The 19,148-nt window shown below is 34.9% G+C and overlaps 1 protein-coding gene across 1 annotated transcript in view; it reads right to left on the bottom strand.

Moving 5' to 3' along the window:
* The window catches only part of LOC108552175 (UPF0573 protein C2orf70 homolog B-like), a 38,449-nt gene extending 19,920 nt beyond the window's left edge, over positions 1-18,529 (bottom strand). Inside the window, exon 1 of the mRNA XM_017906591.1 lies at positions 18,359-18,529. Within this exon, the coding sequence (XP_017762080.1) occupies positions 18,359-18,529 (171 nt within the window). The remainder of the gene's footprint in view (positions 1-18,358) is intronic.
* Positions 18,530-19,148: the final 619 nt, after the last annotated feature.

Raw genomic sequence — 19,148 nt, 5'->3', positions numbered from 1 at the left:
TCCGTCATTAATCGTCAAGCAAGAATGACCTAGTGACGAAATACAAGTAACAATTACCCAGAATATTGAAAAAGTTTACAATTTTCAATGCTTATCATGGCACGAAATTACTGAAAACTATTTGTGTTATAATTATTATTTATAGTGAGAAAAGAAATTCCAAAAACACGTATCTTCTATTTTGATCCATAGATCACGCGTATTCATTTGCATAAAAATAAATTAACATTTAGTATGACAAACGCTAAGAAAATGTCGATTTTTTAATATATTATTTAAACAAATTAATGTTGGATGACTAACGATTCGTCGGCCCTTAGTCACTAGAAGGATTTGGCTGATAAACGCAGGCCAATTTCAGAATCCAAAAACAATTGACTCATTCCCACTTTCTCTAAGGGCCAATGGTCATCTTCACCCCACCAAAAACTGACATTATATAAGGACCCACAAAATTTGCAGAAAGTCAGTTTTCAGTCCAGTTTCAGTACAGCTTTCAGTTCAGTAGTCAGTTCAGTCAATTGCAGTTTTGTTTTTTCCTCTCCGCCGACTTGTGTTTCCAACGTAGCCTTGTTGCTATAACCCGTGTTGTATATTGAAATCCGGGTTCCTACATTAATTTTTCGTAATTACTTCTACTTGGTTACATTCGAAATGTAAAATGTTATATTTTGCACGACAAAATTTAATTTTAACCCATTTGGTTCTCGAGATATTCCAAAAAATATGCTTTTAGTCCCTATCCTTGGGGGCTAATTTCACCCCTTCAACATGAACGACTGTCGATAAAACAGAATACGTGTCAAATATTGCAGAATGCCAAGAACATGTTTTATTCCGTTTTCAGCTTACAAAAATAATGTGTATTTATTGTGGTGAAGATCGGATTAATAAGTCGAAACGAACTTTTGATTCCGATTTTATCTTATATTTCTTGGCGGTATAAAATATACGGAGGCACGAAAGCCTTCTATGATGCGTGGTGCGGACGATGGACTGTCAAAAAGTGTGTGTCGTCGAACCCTTCAGCTAGGTTTTATAGGCCCTATGACAACCCTTTGCGTCACTCAACCCTGCTCCGAGAATTGATAAGCTGGATGGTTCCTCGAAGCAAAGATAGATCTCGATGCAGGGTGACACCTTCCAAATAAAGATTCCTCTCACATGTATCGGCCTTGGCTGCTTTGTAATTTATTTTTCTTAAATAAGACCTTGAACGGCATTGACTGGTTTATAATTTGTTTTTCTTCAAAATGATCCTGTATCGGCATTGACCGCTTTATAATTTGTTTTTCTTAAACGTTTGAGTCCATGAGGCTTTTAACCCTCTGCACTCGAGAGGTGAGCTTCAGTCACCATTTCATAAAATTTGGAAGATCGATATTAATTATTATATTAAATTTAATGTAATGTAACAGTGTTCGAGGTATTGAAATCAAATAATTCTACAATTCTATTATTATACAATTCTTTATTTACTGCTCAAAAAAGTATCGTCAGATTTTTAGTAGAGAATCTTTGAATTTCTACTCTTCTCTAGCCAAAAAATCGTCGAGTGCAAGGGTTAAAAGAACACGTTCGGAGAACCCCGAACAGCGCGATAGCGCTTGTTTTAACCCATTTGCATCATGGCTCTACTTAAGGTGCCGTGTTTAGGCATCAGCGACGTTCAACTGACGACAAGCCCGTATCACCTCGCACGTATCAGCACCTACTCATAATGGCTGTTAAAAGGATTTGCACAACATAAGTAAAACTTGTTAAGAATATAATGAACCGATGGAGATGAGATGCTCACAAAAAGGATCAAACGTGATCTATGGCATATGAAGAATATTCAGCAACTGATAATGGAAAAAGTCAGCTCGCGGATTATTCCGCGCTCGGTGATAGTCAACAGTCGTAGCTCGCGGAATATTCCGCGCTCGGTGATAGACTACAGTCATGGTTCGCGGAATATTCCGCGCTTGGATGCAAATGGGTTAACCGAGTGCGAAGAAGCCCAAACGGCACTATAGCGATTGTTAGTGCTATGTGACGCGCGCCACTTCGAAAGTCAGTGAATAGCATCGTCAATTGTCCATAGCGCTCAAAATGTACTGGGATTTTTTGGCATAAAATCTGAAAAGCGCGATCGCGCTGCTTGGGCGACAAATGGTTAAATAAGATCCTGTATCAGCATTGGCCAATTTGCCATTTCTTTTCCTTAAAAATAGCATCTTGCAATATTTTTTTGAAAACTATCTCTCTCGTAAATTTCACCAAAATTGGCATGTCTCGCTTTAATGTGGTTCCTTGCTAGTTCAGATAATAGAAGTTCCGACGTTCGCTTAACAGAGGTCCATTAGTATCTGTACCATTTTTTCACAATTCGTTTCCGCAGCTGGGATAATAGAAATGTTTGTAAACAGTGGTCGGTTTGCTCGCATTCTTGTTTTCGACGGAATTTGCTTATTTACAGCAGCGGAGTTAGTTGAATATTTAACAGTAATTATTCACTTTCCAGGCGAAACTAGTCTATTTGCAAATCGGTAACACGTGTGATGAAACTGCAAAAGGTGAAAGAGTATGTTGAACCTGAATGATAAGTGTGAAATCATCAAGCGGATAACGATAGGGGTGTCTGCAGTTGATTTATCAAAAGTGTATAACGTTGCAAAGTTAACCATAGAATACGCGTTCATATACCCAGGAGTACGCTCGAACTCGGTACAGATAATAGAAGCTCACCTAGGAATTCAAATAACAGAGGTCTGGCCGCGAGTTGTTCACATAATCGAGATTCTACTGTATAACCACGGGGGAGTAATCGTGTATTTGTATTTTAACAGTTACTACCGTGATGAGATGGTGTTGATTCTAAGCTTATTTCAGGGATTGACTATGTGACGATTAAACGTCCATTTTCAAGAGCATAATTTTCTGGATACCAAAAGAAATCGCGAATCGGCTATTGCCAACAAAAACAAATTGTAAACCGATCGATATCTTCTAGAAGCAAATCGAAAAGTTATTCTATATAACAAAATTAAGTTGCGCGACTCCCCTACGGGGAGGTGAAGCGTAGGTTAAGGAAAGCATAAAAGCGTGGTCCTTGACAACCAAAACAGAGTCCTTAGAAATCGGTTGCGACCAGCACAAGCGTGAGTCGCTTGGTATTGAAAAGAGAGTTTTAAAAGAGCGCGTCCTTGTGTGTTTTCATTTCGTTATCTTGGTGTTCCTTCCCTAAGTTAAATCAGTTTAAGAGTTTTGAGTTTGTGTTATCGTGTTCTTGTTCTTTCGTGAATTTTCGGTGTATCAAGACCAATATTCGCCATCCTACAATAATACTACAACGACGTAACTATAACACACGGAAAACACGCTCTTATTCGTCTCTCTCCGATACCGAACAACTCACGCCCGTACCGGTCACAATCTTTTTTCACGAGGATTATTCAAGGCTTCTTCACTCGGGACTCCCCCGCCAAGTCGAGGGTCCCGTATTTATGCCTCTCTCAAAGTCGGATGACGTGCTTCCATCGATCGCTAATTGGCTGCTATGATTCAGCCAATTAGCGATTTGCTGCAATAGAAATTGCGTCACTTTCCGGATTCACGATTTGCCCCCTGAAAATCATGCCACCTTGCTGATCCGCGATTCGCCCCCTCGACAATTACGATTCCATTGGCCTGCGTTTTCTTTCCTCGTAAGGACCACGTAACTTAGCTTTGCTTCTAAAAATAGTCTTTCATGAAAGTATCGGTTGATGTTCGATTTGTTTTGTAGCGACCATCATTCTCACCCTCATCGCTAGGTGGATTCCGACTTCGAGGACTTTCTCGCAAATTCTTGGAAAACCTCTAATTCCTATATATACAACTTCCCGACCTTTCAATAGTATCCTTGTGTCTAAGGCAGGGCCTGATAGGGTAGCCCTACCGATGAATTTTTACTCTTAATTATATTTTTAATTTTTTAATACGTTCCGCAGGCCAGGGACGGAAACGCCGCGCGAATCCCTTCCTTTTCTTACCATCCCTTCTAAGTGGATACCAAAAGAAATCGCGAATCGGCTATTGCCAACAAAAACAAATTGTAAACCGATCGATATCTTCTAGAAGCAAATCGAAAAGTTATTCTATATAACAAAATTAAGTTGCGCGACTCCCCTACGGGGAGGTGAAGCGTAGGTTAAGGAAAGCATAAAAGCGTGGTCCTTGACAACCAAAACAGAGTCCTTAGAAATCGGTTGCGACCAGCACAAGCGTGAGTCGCTTGGTATTGAAAAGAGAGTTTTAAAAGAGCGCGTCCTTGTGTGTTTTCATTTCGTTATCTTGGTGTTCCTTCCCTAAGTTAAATCAGTTTAAGAGTTTTGAGTTTGTGTTATCGTGTTCTTGTTCTTTCGTGAATTTTCGGTGTATCAAGACCAATATTCGCCATCCTACAATAATACTACAACGACGTAACTATAACACACGGAAAACACGCTCTTATTCGTCTCTCTCCGATACCGAACAACTCACGCCCGTACCGGTCACAATCTTTTTTCACGAGGATTATTCAAGGCTTCTTCACTCGGGACTCCCCCGCCAAGTCGAGGGTCCCGTATTTATGCCTCTCTCAAAGTCGGATGACGTGCTTCCATCGATCGCTAATTGGCTGCTATGATTCAGCCAATTAGCGATTTGCTGCAATAGAAATTGCGTCACTTTCCGGATTCACGATTTGCCCCCTGAAAATCATGCCACCTTGCTGATCCGCGATTCGCCCCCTCGACAATTACGATTCCATTGGCCTGCGTTTTCTTTCCTCGTAAGGACCACGTAACTTAGCTTTGCTTCTAAAAATAGTCTTTCATGAAAGTATCGGTTGATGTTCGATTTGTTTTGTAGCGACCATCATTCTCACCCTCATCGCTAGGTGGATTCCGACTTCGAGGACTTTCTCGCAAATCCTTGGAAAACCTCTAATTCCTATATATACAACTTCCCGACCTTTCAATAGTATCCTTGTGTCTAAGGCAGGGCCTGATAGGGTAGCCCTACCGATGAATTTTTACTCTTAATTATATTTTTAATTTTTTAATACGTTCCGCAGGCCAGGGACGGAAACGCCGCGCGAATCCCTTCCTTTTCTTACCATCCCTTCTAAGTAGCTACACAACCACCGAGGATACCTGCGACCAGCTGACATCAAAAATGACCGTGGGAGGGGGAGGACCTTCCACAGTTTCTGGAATAATACCATGCATAGCTGATTGACTAGTTTATAATTTGTGTTTCTAAAATAAGATGCCGAATCGGCATTGGCCGATTCGCGATTTCTTTCTCTAGGATAGCATCCTACAATAGTTTTTAAGTTTCTGCCAATTTTGTAATTGTGAACATTCTGATCAATCAGTTCAGTAGTTTTACGTATTTTGTCTAAACTGATGTCTGATTTCTAGAAGATTCTGTTTGATGCAATAGCTGTAAATATTCAGCCACTATGACGCTGAAGAAAGGATCTGTCGTTTAAAAGTACTCTCCAAGAGTTGTATAGATAATTTATTACATAGAATAATTGAATAATTTAATTATATAGATAAACACGCAACAGACTATCCTTCTAATTATGCGATACTTCTGGGCCTAGAAAAATCCCTACATGTGTCCTGTAAGAATTGAGCCGTTCACTGCACAAATTGATTAACTCCATAAAACAAAAAGTGGAGAAATGTAATGAAATAATGTATATCGTTCTTTAAAATTCCCTTTATAATTTAAATCGAAATGAATATTGTAGAATGCATAAATACAAATGTAACTTTCATCTAACGGTATATAAAATTTATAAGAAAAAATAGTCAAAAGGTAATCGTAAGTAATATTACCATTTTTATGTTACTGGAAGAGTTAATCGATTTGGCAAGTGAAAAAGTAATGAATTTAAATTTTACTAAATTTTACTTAAATTCTGATAAGACGGCACTAATAAATTCACCGTTATCATTCATGGCTTGCTAGTGCATTTGAGTTGCATTATTGCAACGATTTACATTAGAGTACCGAGTTAATCAAAGCAAGCTCTGAAATAAATTATTTATTATTCAGTGGCCACAAAATTTTTGTCGTTTAATGGTGTTGATTTTAATTATCAGGGAAAGTTATTATAAATATAAAAAGTTATAACTATACCAAGTGCTTTGACACTTAAATTTAAGATTTTTCAAAAAGTGGAGTTAATCGATTTGTGCAGTGAACGGCTCAATTATCGTAAAATTCTTTGTCTAAAAAGAGCATAGATGCTTGGATCACCTACCGTGAGAATCTACGATTAATTATTACTGAAATTATAATTCCAACATTGATATGTCTGAAAGAATGTCCTACTTATAACCTAATGATAGTGAAAAATAGGTGATTATGCTGATATCTAGGTATGAAAGACATACTGCAGCTCGACCAGTTATGTTGGAATATTCTGTATGTTACAGATCATGAATTTGGAGCAGCATTAGGATCTACTTCAGAATATATTGATACTTCAGCGAGTATTAGGATCTATAGTGTTCGAAAACTGATATTCCAAGTTTTGCACTTTTTCAATACCTGAATTTGCACATTTGAAACTCACTAGAAATGTGCTCTGGTGCCCCGAATGAGCTCGATTTGCCCAGATCATTTAGTACCTAGTAGGTTTCCTCGGCTAATCTAGGTATGGTTCAGGCTGGTACTTTTTAGCAGATTTGCTGTGGGAGATAGATAAGTAACTGATGTGCACGTGGTTATGTCAGCGAAGGTCTCCATCCTCGGTAATGTATGCTTAATTAACTGGTTGGTGGCGTGTGTATATTCCATCGTTTGGTGATTCATATATTCCATCATTTTAGATGCTGCATCATCTAAACCCACGTGTTTTATACAAAAACTAGATTTGGTACTTGCTACTAATGTTTACTAATTTTTACTAATTTTAATTTTACTAATCTTATTGCTACTTGTCATTGAAGTTACCGATGTTACTTGTCATTGATCGACTGCATTGCTGCTTCAAGTTACAGTGAGTGTTAAAGTGGTGGTTAGCTGACAACTGTGCTTCTGATACACGATTATATAGTTTATTACGTAGTCATTAAAAATATATTTACAGTAGAGAACGACGTGCACCAATCACAGTTGCACATAGGAAACATCAGAAATGATTGAATAAGAAAATAGCATTGTAGTATCGTCCGATTGAGATTTAGCGATGTTGTGTAATGTTTATTGACTTCCTAAGTTGTTCCAGGTATTTCTCGATGTTGTGTGATGCAAAGCTCTAAAATAGGACCTTCATTGCAAATTTCAATGAAGAACCTTATTATTTTTCAACACTACTTCTCTTTCTTTATTTTATTATTTTGTGGAGGGTCCTCCCTCACCATCATTTGATGGCAGCTGGTCGTTGGTATCCTCGTTAGCGGCGTAACTAGAAGGGACTACGGTAGGAAAAGGGGAAGGGATGCGTTTCGGTCCTTGGCCTGCCTGCTAGCGGACTCATCAGTAAGGCTACCCTAGCAGGCCTTGCCTTAGACACTAGGATACTATCGGAAGGTCGAGAAGTTTTATATATAGGAATTAGAGGTTTCCCAAGGACTTGCGAGAAAGTCCTCGAAGACAGAATCCACCTAGCGGTGAGGGTGAGAATGATGGTCGCTACAATTTTTTCTTCTTTTCTTTTCTCTTCAGTGTTTGAATATGGCTATTTCCTATTATTTTCCTTAGTATTTACATAGTGCTACGATTATACTTTTACAATTATAATGTTTGATAATTTAGCTTAATTTATGTATAAATACTGTCACGTCTATATGATTTGTATTTAATTGTTATTTTTGGGGATGATTAGCCCTGCGCCTCAAGTAGAGCAGATATATTCGATGATACTGCATCTATAATTTGTACTGTTTCTTAATTATGAATACAGTCATATGGGTCTCAATGTGTCGCATTATTTTTTGGCACGATTGAATGAAAGAAACTATAGAAGTTTTATAATCTTGATTGAGTTTATTTTACATTACTCAATGAAATTGGACACTGACACTACTCTGGGCTGGTTTAGCGAGGTTATATATCGTTCATATACAATTGTACACTGGATATATAGCCACTGACGACTGTTTCTGACATTCGAGATACCAAAAATCACTGTACGATTTTCCGGCTAAGTAGAGGCCAGGGATGCACCTGAAACCTTGCAATCTTATTAGTGCAACTTCGATATCGATTTACTATAGTTCATGAAACTAATCAAACGTCTATTTCTACGAATTCTAAGGAACGAAATTTGCATAATAAATCGAAATATTTTGGATATTTTCCATGGACGTACTTTAAGTGCTTTATTAGCAAAAACTCTGCGGAATATTCGTGCAATTAAAACCAATAATTTTTTTCGAAAATTATTATGTTTAGAAGAAAATAAAAGAAGGAAAGTTTTACAAATTTTTATTTTTTTGGAATTTTTTAAATGAAATACTACAAATTTTTCTGAAACGTCAAAATATTTCTTTCATTCCTGATCTTCTGTGATTCTGTAAATTATAGCGTAACATATCGATGAATTCGATTTAACTAAAACTTAAAAGAGTATACCACGTTTCTTTTAAAAAATTGAAGATTACATTTATTTTTGGAAAAAAATACAAATATGAACGACTTCTTAATAAAAGTCTATAAAACTTGGTTTTCAGTAATCATACGACAAATATGCCTAGGATAAGTTTGTTGTACACACTTTCTGCAACAAGATACTCTATCAAAGATATTTCAAAGAATAAAAATGATCGTTTCTGCTACTATCGTTTCATAATTGCTCTAGAACACCGATCAACCTGCGCATGTCCCTGTGATACGCTCGATAACTCCATGCTTTGGTAAGTTGTTTTCCCAGCTCGTCTCCAAACCTTTTTGTGTTATTATCTACCTTCGACATGCAATAAGTTGTTGGTGCATCACGTGACCAGTGATGTTTCGCGACCTCTGGCGGAGACGCGTAGAAACTAAAGACACATGACATTTTCTAATATTTTTTAACAATACTCATTGGAATTTTGAAATTCCATATATCGAATCTAAAAATTGATGAGTGACAGTATTTAATACCACGAATCGAATTCGCGTTTAAAAGGTACGAAATTTTGTATAAAGTGTACATAACCTCACTTTTATATTCTCAATTTAAGTTGAATACTTTATGAAAAAACCTAATGTTTGTAAAGGATTCAGTGATTTTTGAATCCAGTTGTTTGATAAAGGAAATCCCCAATGCAATTTTGTCATTCTTTGTTTTCGTTTTATTTTTAGCCATAGAATCTCCCTGACCTTATTTACACCACTAATTTTGGATCACCCTGTACATACATGGGATATACCCTATTGCCATTCCATGTCTTCTTCGTGAATAATAATTATTAAAAATTAGTGAAATTTTCACAGGTTTTTGTCGCCAACAAGATAAAGTTTTTATATTTATATTGTAAATATGATACAAAATATTAAAAATATTTACAATACAAAATAAAAGCGAATTTCAACTTTTTATGTAGAATACTGTATATTTTCTATACCAAATAAGAGTGTACACTAACAATAAGACAAATTCATTTGTATGCTATGAAATGACTTTTAAGATCGTACAAGATCAGAAACGAAAGAAATATTTTAAGTATTTTTGAATATTGGAAATTATTTTTACAAATCTCTCCATGTGATTTACAATCTGACTAATTTATGAAACAAAATAAAACAAATGCAGTAACACAACAACATATTTGCACGCTACATTAGAAGAAAATTCTAATTTGAATGAAAATGTGTATGCATGTAGAGAGCATGTAGAGTGCATAAGAGAGCATTATGTTTTACATGCACACAAATTTACATTAAAATTAAAATTTTTTGGTTAAGTGAATTTTCTTGTAATATAGCGTGCAAATACTTTCTCGGCCTACTGTACTATGTTTACATATATGCATCAATACTTCATACCATATTAACTACAGTAACTTAAAATGTGATCTATAAAAGATAAATGTATATTTGTATACATAAAAGTAATATTAAACATCTTCTATAATCATATTAAAAAGGAATTCTTATAAACATACAGACAAAAAAAAAATTGAGGTCATTTTCGGTATCTGTTTTAGTTTCAATCTCGTACAACCTTCAAATTCAGTGTATAGTACATAGACAAATTGATGAGGTACGAAAAAGTCTATAGTCACTATTTAAAAAATTCAAATTCATCTTCGTCTCTTGAAACCTATAGCAAGTATAAAGCTTGATATACGGCATCATGTTTGCTATAGAAAACTATGAAACATTCTTATTTTACATTTTCTTCTAATGAATACTGTTTAGGAGAAAAAATTTGATAACTAATGCCCAAATACTATATGTATGCAGAGTATCCCAGCAACGGTAGTACAACCGGAAGGAGGTGATTCTAGATGCACAAACGAATAAAATATTTTATTCGAAGCTTCGTTTTCGAGGAAAGCGACTGTAGCGACCAAGTTCCCACCCTCGCTAATAGATGGATTCCTATTTGAAGGAGGTTCGAGGACTTTCTCCCAAGTCCTCGATGAAGCCTCGATCTCCATTAAATAGAAGTTCCTATGGCACCTAAGTATCCCTGGTCTAAGGCAGGGCCTGCTAGGGTAGTCTTACTGATCGGAAGGAGGTGATTCTAGATGCACAAACGAATAAAATATTTTATTCGAAGCTTCGTTTTCGAGAAAAGCGACTGTAGCGACCAAGTTCTTACCCTCGGTCAATAGATAGATTTCTATTTGAAGGAGGTTCGAGGACTTTCTCCCAAGTCCTCGATGAAGCCTCGATCTCTATTAAATAGAAGTTCCTATGGCACCTAAGTATCCCTGGTCTAAGGCAGGGCCTACTAGGGTAGTCTTACTGGTGAGTCCACTAGCAGGCCCGAGACGAAACGCATCTCCCTTCCTTTTCCTGCCGTCCTTCTACCTGCTACCCTATCAATGACAACTACAACCACAGGGATACCAACAGGCCAGCACCATAGGACACCTGAGCATCATAGGGACCGCAACAGAACTAGACCGAAGACTACGAAGTCCTCAATATAAAACACCTGATACTCCATGAGGGAACCCCATGAGGGGACTCCACTGTTAAGCATTGGAATGTCGTCCCGGTATTTCGTTCGGCCCTTTGTTTAGAATAGACCGTGTGAAGGCTCTGAAAGTTCTCAAGTACCATTGATGCGGCCCTAGGACCGCAATGTCCCAAGTAGAAGGTTGTTTATATCCTTACTGTCAGCGCCCTTTGATTTCTTTAGCACCTAAGCCACCACTTAGGTAATCCGCAACAAATAACTATATATCACCCTTCGAGAAGACAAGCACAATTATCTAGATTGTTTAAACAACCACCACCACCGAAGGACGCTGAAGTTAACATACACCCCCAACATCGTAGCGACCAATCAGCAGAGAGACCAGGATTATATAACCACCGAGAGAGTCAGTACCAGTCAGTCAGTAAATAACATTCGAAGAGTTCAGAAGAGTTATCCGGAACAACTACATAAAATACAGTCCACTATAAACACAACGTTCCTCAAGAAATTTGATTCGTCATTAACCGTCGCCAATTAAGGACGACCTATTGACGATATACACCCACAATTGGTGACCCCGACGAAGAACAAGCACAACCTTCAATGTTCTTGAGACAGAGAAGCCGAACGAAGAACAAATGCAACATTCAACGACCCAGAGTTGTGAGAAGAGATGGCCCGATACCACTAATATAGTGTTAGCTATAGGATAGCATACCTCTCGAACACACCGAAAGAACAAAGAAGATCTCACATAAATATATGTAGGATGGCGAACACTGGTCTTGAGACACCGAAAATTCACGAAAGAACAAGAACACGGTAACGCAAACTCAAAACTCGTAAACTGATTTAATTAAAATTTGATTTTACAGGGGAAGGTTAGTACTACTCAAAACATTTGATAAAGATATTGAAAAAAATTACTATCCTTGAATATTTTCATAAAAATAGCAAAATTCGATACTCTTTATTTATTTATTTCACAAGACTAAGATGGTGAGCAGCTTCTGCAGCCAAATTCGGATTCAACGTATAAAAATACGTGAGAAGCATTCCCATTTTCAAAAAACAAAGTCTCGTTGACCTGTTTTTCGCTTCCTGGGTTATCATTTGGTCCCGTTGCCATTTTTCACGTAAACAAGTAAAATTTGTAGAAAGAAATGTAAACTGTAGTTAATATTCCTCTTTATTATTGAGGACCGGGCATAGTATACAAATATACAGGGTGTCCAAGCAACATTATATAACTAGAAAGAAGGTGATTCTACATGCAGAAACGAATCGAAAAGAAAGAATAAAATTTTTTGATTCGAAGCTTCGTTTTCGAAAAGATCGACTCTGATTATTCACCGAATACACGTGCACTTACCTATGGCTTAGATCTATGGACCGTCAATACATCGTCATCAGTGGTACAAACGAGGAGAGGGTGATTCTACATGAAAAAACAAATCGAAAATAAAGAATAAAATTTTTTCATTTGAAGCTTCGTTATCGAGAAAATCGGCTTTGAATATTCATTGAGTAAGCTGATATACCGATGGTCCATCCGCCATAACCGAAGTTAAGTGCACGCGTACTCGGGGAATATTCAAAGTCGATTTTCTCCACAACGAAGCTTCGAATGAAAAAATTTTATTCTTCATTTTCGATTTGTTTTTTTGTGTAGAATCAGCCCCTCCTTGGTTGTAACATCAATACTCACGTATTAATGGTCTATTCGTATAAACCGTAATTAAATGCACGTGCACTCGTTGAATATTCAAAGTCGATTTTCTCGAAATCGAAGCTTCGAATGAAAAAATTTTATCTTCCTTTTTCAATTTATTTCTGCATATAAAATCACCCTTTTCACGTTGTACTACTTAAATCATACTGTAGTGTCGCAGGATTTCCACCGCGTGTATAGGTGACTAGTTTGGAAGGTCGCCGAGAGTTCGAGGGTCAGGTCGGTCGGAAAAACCCCGGCGATGCGTCAGGCCCTTAGCATGACCATATTTGGTCATGTTGGGGGAAGCTTTTGGGGGATATATAAAGGAAGGCAAAAGTGGTTAGCGGACAGTTCTTGTGTAGAGCTTTTTAGGACGAGTTCTTGGGAAGAGTGATTAGAAGAGTGTTGTATTTTAGTTGTAACGGGTTAAGTTGTAATTGTGTTGTTAAGTCGAGTTGTAATCTCACGTTGTAATTGTAGTCGATATATCTATATTCGTAGGCTTAATCGTCACCACATATTGTATTATTATTTTATTACTAATAAATAGTATTATTTACCACCAGCCAAGTCTCTACAATACAATTAAATGAAATATGTATAAGTAAAAGTACACATTCTTTCCTTACTTTCAATTATGCAAGAAATATGAATTTTTTATTTCTTCAATAATTTTTGTTATTAAATGTAAATAGATTTTCGTATATATTTCTGACTGAGCGAAAATTGCCTTCATATATATTTGTTATTAAACATGAACTTTAATTCGAAATGGGGAATACGTGTTTTATGGAACTCCTTCCTTTCTACTATGTAACAATAATTCTTAAACGCACCGTTTTTTTCCAACTTATACAAAATGGAGTAATCGAGCACGTATTGTGTCGAGTCGTATAGAAGGAAAAATAGTGTGTAACACGCAGTTCGTATTTTTCGCAGGTTTCCAAGTATACTTGTGAACTATGAAAGTGGAATAAGGTAATATACCTTACGCTTCCCTCTCACGATCAAAATAAATAATTAATGGTCTCTAAAATGTCTACCTTCCCTGGCACTGTCTAAAAAAGCTAACAAGTAAAATTACCGTACTTCACTATCGATTTATTATAGAAAATCGTATACAGTCTGAATAACATATAAACGCAGCCACGACGTGATTTCTTCCGGAAAAATAAAAAACGAAGTAGGAAGCAAAATTTTTTCATTTTCGACTTTTCGAGAATAAAGAAAATAGATATTAAATATATATTTGCTATTTGCTTAATCATACTGTTACAAAATTAATAGAAAATTAATACCAAATTGATATTAATGATGTGCATTCAAACTTATGAAGAAGAAGTATTTGAAAAGAATTTTATATCCAAGCACGGTCGTGCAGTGAATCATCTGTAACGATATATCATTCTCAGCATTAAAAAGGTTAATATAATCTTGGTACCTCCCTCTTGCTACATGTACTACATCGGTTTAAATACTTAAATAGTCTAACATACATTAACAACTTGTTAAACGTAAGAAATTGTAGACGTTCGGGTATTTTGTAGTATACTAGGTGTATTACACCTGTGTATTACATCTTGTGTATCAGTACATAAGGTGTTCGTAAAATCGTAGTTGTTGGGATTTCGAGAAGGAAATTGGATCGCGTCACAGGTTACTATTCGGATCGATGGACCAACAAATTTCGCGTCGTTTTGCGAGTGAATTCTGTAAAATTCGACGGGTTGTAAGGCCGTCTCGCGATCACGTAATGTTGCCAGCCAAATTAATATTGAGCAACTGTTTCAGTTTGCACGAGCAAAAAGAGGGTCGTGGTTAGAGTCGAACGATAGACTCCTGTACAACGAGAGGAATTAAACTCTTGATGATCTCGATAAATAGGCTCTAAGATTCTCTATTCGGCGTTTCGTAGAGAACTGATTGACGACTCGATTAGAACTGGTCTCTCCGACGATTCGAAAAGAACTCAACTCTTCGACGATTCTAAGAGAACTCTGCTCCTCGATTTTCCTAAGATCGGTCAAGTTTACTACTTGATTGATCCTTGCTTGCTTGACGATTAATCAGTGAGTTAATCAGTTAGTTGATTCTCGTTAACCAGTTGATTCTAATTAGTTAGTTTACGGAATTGGAGTTAAGGATTGAGTCCTTATGGAAGTATGTATATATATGTTCTTAACGTCGATTGTTTATCCAACCTTTGTTTCTTAATGATTGAAACCTCACTAACAACTATTCCTTTTCGTCATTCATTTTCGGTATTCATTTTCGTAGTTTATTATTATTTTTTTTTTACATATCCTTACTGCCGTTACCTTTCATCGTTTATTATTCCTGTAGCGTCCTACCGTATTGAATCCCTTCGACTAGTTGTAATAATAAGGATCCAGAATTTGTGGTCAAAAGAGAGTGTTTATTTATAGAAAAGTATAGAATAATTATATTGGAGACGTTGAACGGAGTACCGTTTCGAACAGGCGTTTATATGTGTAAGTAAGATGTTTCAAGGATCGGTGTCGAAGACGAACTGATTTCTCGAATTTGATCTATGTCGTGTCTCGTCGTGTCCTGTCCGGTGTTTTCTCCAGTTTAGTTCTGATCGGGCAAAATAAACGTTGGTGGCGGAAAAGTAAAGATTTTTAATTGGACAGAGAGTGTGACGGAAGGACCTTTGGCTAAGGAGTAGGAAACTGTCAAGGAGCCGATTTTTGATGGTCAATGACGTGATTTATAAGTGGTGTCCGTCCGTCGCTTGTTGGGTCTGTCACACGTGGGTCCCATCTGTCGAGTCCGGTACTGGTAAAATTCCTAAACTTTGCTTTACCTTTATAAACTTAATCCGCTAGAACGGCGGTGAGGCACATCTAACCTCCGGAATTGCAATCGTAGTATAAAATACAAAATAAACCGTTAGGTCCGTTAAAAGTGTAAGCCTTAGAATAAACATCATGTTATAAACACGTTCTCCGGGACGGAACAATTCCTTTGCTTCAATGCATTGTTGATATTCCTTTCTTTCCTAGTTATTGTTATATCCTATCTCGCTTTTATTACTCCCACGTATCATTCATTTTTGTTACTCTTCTTAGTCATATTGGAATTCTTTTATGAGAATTTTTATTCTTTTTCATTCGACGTTTAATATTCGCATTCGGGACTTCAAATTTAAAGACACAAGAGCTTAGTTATACACTCAGATTCATGAACAAACGGAACTGGAAGAATATTGTAAACAGACCATCATACTTTGGGCTGAAACAAATTTAAACAAGTATTCGACATTTTTTAATGAAGTTCATTTGCATTGACAAATACGATATTATCGTTTATTTGATAAATAATATTCCGTTCATTTGTTGAATGACTGTTTCGTGACAGTACTTTAACGGTACCTTCTTTTATCTTACACATACACGTAAATGAACAAAAGTTTAATACTGTAAATTATACGTATTGCGAAATACTATGAAGCACTACATACACGTAAATGAACAAAAGTTTAATACTGTAAATTATACGTATTGCGAAATACTATGAAGTAGACAAAAGTATACGTAATTATGTATGTAACAAGATGGGTGCAGTTCTGTTCTACAGTATAATGTATATACATATCTCTGTACGTACCTATATGATTAGAACAAGGTATTCATACTGTTGGATATGACCATATGAACATATCGTTATGTTGGATATGAAACTAAATCCATAAGACAAACCTAAATATATAATAAAAAAAAGTTGTAATTCTTTTATTCGAAAATTTAAAGAAAAAGAAATAAAATAAATGGTAGAATTAGGAATTAGAATTAAAAAAATAGGAGAAATAGGAATTAGAAAAATAGAATAGAATAAGAATTAGAGAAATAGAATAGAATTAGAACTAAATATTCCGATATTATGTTTAAAAGTTTTTTGAATGCTGCAGCACACTATCCTAAAATTGCTATATTAATTAAAAAGAGAAGATTTACAAATTCTCTAAACTTGCAAGTTTTCTAAAGAAATACAGATTTTTTGTGTATTCACAGAAATAATCACAAGTCGAAGAAACGAATTATAAGAAATAAGTAGAATTTAGGATTATTTCGAACTCTTAAATGGTTCAAACACTTTGAAAATTTAGTAACATACGACTAAGAAAAACACGAACTAACATTTATAGAGGAATAGTGAATTAACACTTTTTATTTGCTGTTTAATCGTTTCCATAAATAAACCTGAAATTGACATAGTGTGTGATCATTTTTTTTCTTGTTAATAGAGTAATTATGCAACATCAGTTATAGATACTCACTTACTTTTTACATAGTTAAATTTTTATTCTCTTTGAAAATTCACAGAAAGTAAAGAAATTGAAATCGATTATCAAATCGAATGTCAAAAAAATGTATTACAACAAAAGTGTAAGAATAAAAAATTTAACAGAAAAGATAATTAACAATTATAGAAAATGAGATTATTATGTCTATAATTTATAAATAAAAATGCCGTTTTCTGTTTATTTTTTCATATCTATATGTATTGAAAAAATTAATCTTTTATGGGAAATAAAGTTTATATTACTTGTACCTAAACGAAATATTATACAAAATATAAATTATACAGTATATAAAAATTGCATAGTATTCCAATACAATAGTTCGTTATAATAATTGTATAGCAATTTTTACTCTATAGTTTTTCATAATATTTTAATTAATCTATAGCCTTTACTTATATAAAATATTTTGTACAATTTTTATTATAAGCTTCTACTTTAGAGTAAATCTAATCAAGACTATGAAATTTCGAAATATCATAGAATTTTCAAAAATGCAATTACGAATTCAATATTATATATACTTACACAGATTCAATAATTAAATATTGGATGTCCCAAAATTCAGGCAACTAGTAATTTTGCTATGAAACACAGATTTTTAATTAAAAATTGTAAATATTATTCAACAATAAAGACGCGTTGTTTTTTCGACTAGCACGCCATTTTTAATAATCCTGAACTGTCGGCTATCACACTGTCTTTTATTTCCCGTTGGCAACACAATTTACCGCACAAATAGCGCAAAATTCAAATTTTGCATGAATTTTAGGACAACCTATGTTATAGTTTCATTTAAAAAAGGGGAAAAAGAAATATTTGATACGTTCTGCTTTTACCTTAAAAATTTAATTGTTATTACATAATCTGGTACAACATCAATAACCACAATAATCATGATAACCACGCTATAATATTATAATATCCGTCAAAAATAAAGAAAAAGGCTAGTAAAATGTTTAAACTTAAAAAATACAAAATTGCGTAATTTCTAGACAATAACATATATATATCAAATTATGCAATAACAATTAAATTTTTAAGGCAAAAGCAAAATGTATTAAATATTTCTTTTTCACATATATATAATAAATACAGAGGTTTCATCTCAAATAAATAATAAAATTTCTTTAATTAACAAAATCGAAGTTATGAAATTAATTAACAGTCGATCTGTTATCATAAGTTTCGACTAAAGAAACTGATATAAACTTACCGAGTATTTTGATAACGTTTCATTCCTGTAATTCTGGAAATAACCAATGGTTCCACCTTCGTGCAAGGAGATATCCAATTTCGTCGGAGGGTAAGCACCCATGAATGGTGGCATGAGCGAAGGTGGGTAAAACGTGGGATGAGTTTCCGACATTGCCCTGTTACCCACCATGGATATTTTACCTCGTGCAGTGATTGAAGAAAAATTTCAACTTCTATATTTTAACACATTTTCCGAAGAGGTTATCAATCGAGTAATATCTTTCGCAAACAAATGAACACAAATTGTTATTTTTTGCATATTCAAGTAATTAAATGGTAACCGAATATATTTAATAAAATGAGAAATAACCGTGAAATGTTTAATCGGACCTTTTATTTTTGTTTTTTATAAAATTCAACGTCAAATTAAAGTATGAGATTTTACAGAATTACTTTCATCTCGCTAATGATGAAAATAAAAGTGATAAATTTGTGGAAACGTTATTTATCGAATTACATATGTCACGAAAATAAGTATTGACACACCTGGTTTTTAAAGATATAAAGGAGTAAAAATTTAAAATAAAACAAAATATCCGATTCATTTTTTCATTAATCATAACTACCGAGTCATTAATTTTAGAATATAAAATATTCTTTAACTAATTACATTAGAAAGAAAATCATTTATTTTCTTCGTAATATAATTAATTAAAAAATAACTTATGCAATCTTATAACATTATAAATTCGGTAATAAATATTTAATTGGTTATTCTGTCTTTTCCTACGATTTTTAAGCATTTATAT

Source organism: Eufriesea mexicana, unplaced genomic scaffold, assembly GCF_001483705.2.
Source record: "Eufriesea mexicana isolate 0111107269 unplaced genomic scaffold, ASM148370v2 scaffold5717, whole genome shotgun sequence".
In the NCBI taxonomy this organism is placed as follows: Eukaryota; Metazoa; Arthropoda; class Insecta; order Hymenoptera; family Apidae; genus Eufriesea; species Eufriesea mexicana.
The sequence above is the reverse complement of the archived record's forward strand: the minus strand, read 5'-3'. Positions and strand labels throughout refer to the sequence as shown.